This window comes from Hydractinia symbiolongicarpus, chromosome 12 (assembly GCF_029227915.1).
Source record: "Hydractinia symbiolongicarpus strain clone_291-10 chromosome 12, HSymV2.1, whole genome shotgun sequence".
Classification (NCBI taxonomy): domain Eukaryota; kingdom Metazoa; phylum Cnidaria; class Hydrozoa; order Anthoathecata; family Hydractiniidae; genus Hydractinia; species Hydractinia symbiolongicarpus.
Window position 1 is genome coordinate 9,499,677 of NC_079886.1, and position 2,824 is coordinate 9,502,500.

General features: G+C 33.0%; 1 protein-coding gene across 3 annotated transcripts in view; it reads left to right on the forward strand.

Moving 5' to 3' along the window:
• The window catches only part of LOC130621952 (apoptotic enhancer 1 protein-like), a 3,327-nt gene continuing 503 nt past the window's right edge, over positions 1-2,824 (forward strand). The window contains exons 1-3 of one of the 3 annotated variants that reach the window (XM_057437328.1): positions 75-93; positions 1,365-1,417; positions 1,810-2,824. The exon at positions 1,810-2,824 is cut by the window's right edge and continues 503 nt beyond it. In XM_057437328.1, the coding sequence (XP_057293311.1) occupies positions 1,851-2,824 (974 nt within the window). In that variant the 5' untranslated portion in view covers positions 75-93; positions 1,365-1,417; positions 1,810-1,850. Of the gene's footprint in view, positions 94-1,214; positions 1,418-1,809 lie in introns of those variants that run through there. The other 2 variants (XM_057437329.1, XM_057437327.1) reach the window with 2 other exon arrangements.

The following is a 2,824-nucleotide window of genomic DNA, read 5'->3' on the forward strand; positions in this document are numbered from 1 at the left end:
ATTTTAATAACATGAAGAGAGAAATTTTGTTTATACAAACGATATAGTAACATCAGTTTAAAAACATGCGCATGGAAGCACCAAGTTTAAACGGTAACTCGTTGTGATTTTCAAAAAACGTGTCAGTGATCTTTTGGATCTAATTTTGACCTATGAGGTATTTTGACCCCAAGCTGTAGCTCCCTTTCCTTCTTAACAAGAAAAAAAGATGTATTTATATTTAAAAGTGGGTAAACGTAGGTGTGGTTTCTATTTTTACTTTTTTACCTTTGTTTTCTTTTGGTAGAACTAATGACATCGAAAAAGTCTGGGGTAAAAATCATTTCCACGTTTAGATTTTACCTCCTTTCTCCCTCCCTGTTTCAGCCAATCCCTAAAATCTTAAGAACTCACACATGAGACCGTGTGACGCATCAATTTAAACTAACTTTCTTTTCTTCAAGAAATTGATGTTTCATGGTATGAAATATTTTAATGCCAAAAGATTTAACCCCTCCATTCCAAACATCGGATTGTCGATAGTGTAGAATTTTTGATAAGTAAATCATCCTGAAGTGATCCGATTAATGGAATTTAGTTGAATGACTTTGTTTTGTTTTTTCTTGAAGTTAGATCATATCTTTTTTTTTCGGCTCTCGGCCTGCAAAATAATATTTTGGCGTGAACTTTATTGCACTGTTTAAATACAATCGAGATATATTCAATAGTTTTGTCATCATCATCCAATATGATAGATCCCTCTTCGATACCTACATGTCCGTCTCTAGGGTATGCTGTAAGGACAGTTCAAAATAAAACAATCTCTGGGGGACGTTTCAAAAATTTTTAATAACTTCAATATTTTTGCATACCACACATTTTCTTCACAAAAGGATGTCTCAAGTAATCCTCGTGCTTATATACGTTTTGAAATTTTAATTTCAATTTTTTAAGCAGTCTTCACAATCTTTATTCTGAAAGTAAATTTAGTCCAACCTCGTCCCTGGACTTTTATAACATAAGGTTGACTTCACTTGAAGTAGCTATGTAGCTTCATATTCTTTCCGTGTCTTTATATTGTTAATAACGAATTGAAATTCTTTTCTTAAAAATCATTTTATTTTATGCGTCATTTCACCAATATCAATAAAATAAAAACATGTTTTAATTCCATCCATCATGCAATTATTCCCTACTCAGTGTGTTTTTATTTTTGAAAATTGAGACAGAGGTTGGGAACTGCTGAGAATAAGGAAGGCCTCTGATCTTGGTATTAATACAAAGTCATTTTAAAATATGCAATGTCTTATTAAAGATTAGCATTCTGTATTAACTTTCACCTATTCCCTTAATATTATATCTTTTTATATATCTCGTGATCAAAGTTGGTGTCATTCCGAGACAATTTCAACATTGTATATTTTCTCATATACCTACGGTAAGGTTTTATTTCCAATACAGAAATAAACATCGATGTATTATTCCCAGTACAAATATAGAATTTAATACCATTTCGCCATCTTTTTATATAGTCAAGCAATTTAATCCAACAGATGCATAAGATTAAAAACAATATTTTTTTATATATTACAATTTATACTATTGAGTGAATTTGTAAGGATTATTATGAAGCACACAATGTTGTCGCTACGTATAGAGGAAATCCTGTGTAAATTCTTGTCATACATCAAGTAACTGCATCTGTGCTTTTTACACCACTAGTGATCAGTTATTAACACGAAACGTTTATATCATGTTAATAAGATTATTTTTAAGTATTTATTTGTAACTTTTTTAACTAAATTGTTTGATTATTTTAATTTTTTGTAGAACCATCCCTAACAAGAAATATCAGGTTTTAACCATCAGAAATGGAAGGTAATGACGTATTTTCAGACGACGAATCAACAGTGATGTTGAAAACCTCAAGCTTGCCGAAGATGGATTTTAAGAAAAAAAGAGTTTCTCAGTCAACAAGCGTTGATAATTTATCTGTATATCAAAGAAGTTCGGGTAAGCGAAGGAGGTCTCGGTCAACTTCTGGAAATCCTCAGATGAGACATGCGCAGAGTTTAGACCTACATAGTGAGCAAAGTTTAACAAAACAGAAGAAAACTAGCTCGAAATTTGCAAAAATTTTCAATCTTGGTCAAAGTGAAATTTTGGAAAATGAATATGTACCGGTATCGATGTTTCGACGTAAATCAAGAGATTCGACAGTTTCGGAAGATAGCGATATTATTTACGAGGATGAGGAGAAGAGTAACAGTCTTCCGAATAATTTGAAGGAAGGAAGAATATTATCTCCGCTGCAAAGGTTCGCCTCCCTAACTTCACCGTTTATTGGTCGAAAATCGGACCCAAACAATCTCCAATCGAAAGAAGAAAGAAAACAGACACATTCTGATATGTTGCTCGCTATCCAACTCAACGACTGTAAAAGACTAAAGACCTTACTACGACGACTTCTTGTAGATTTTGACAAAAAGGAAAAGTTTCTTTTAATGAACGAAGCTGCGTATAAAGGCTGCACAAAATGTTTAAAGACATTAACCCGAAACGGTTATTCGGTTTATTTATCCGATGAAAACGGATGGACGCCATTGCATACAGCGATATTTTCAAAAGAGTTAAATGCTGTGAAATTTTTTGTTCAGAACAACGCGCCTATTAACAAGCCTTCAAAGGATGGGTGGTCTCCTTTACATTTAGCAGTTTATGTTGGCGATTTGTATATAACACACGAAATAATCATCGGCGGTGGAGACCCGTTGCTAAGTGTCAATGGAGATGTGACTCCGTTTCAGCTATCTATAAATTACGAACGCATTTTAATTCTGGATTA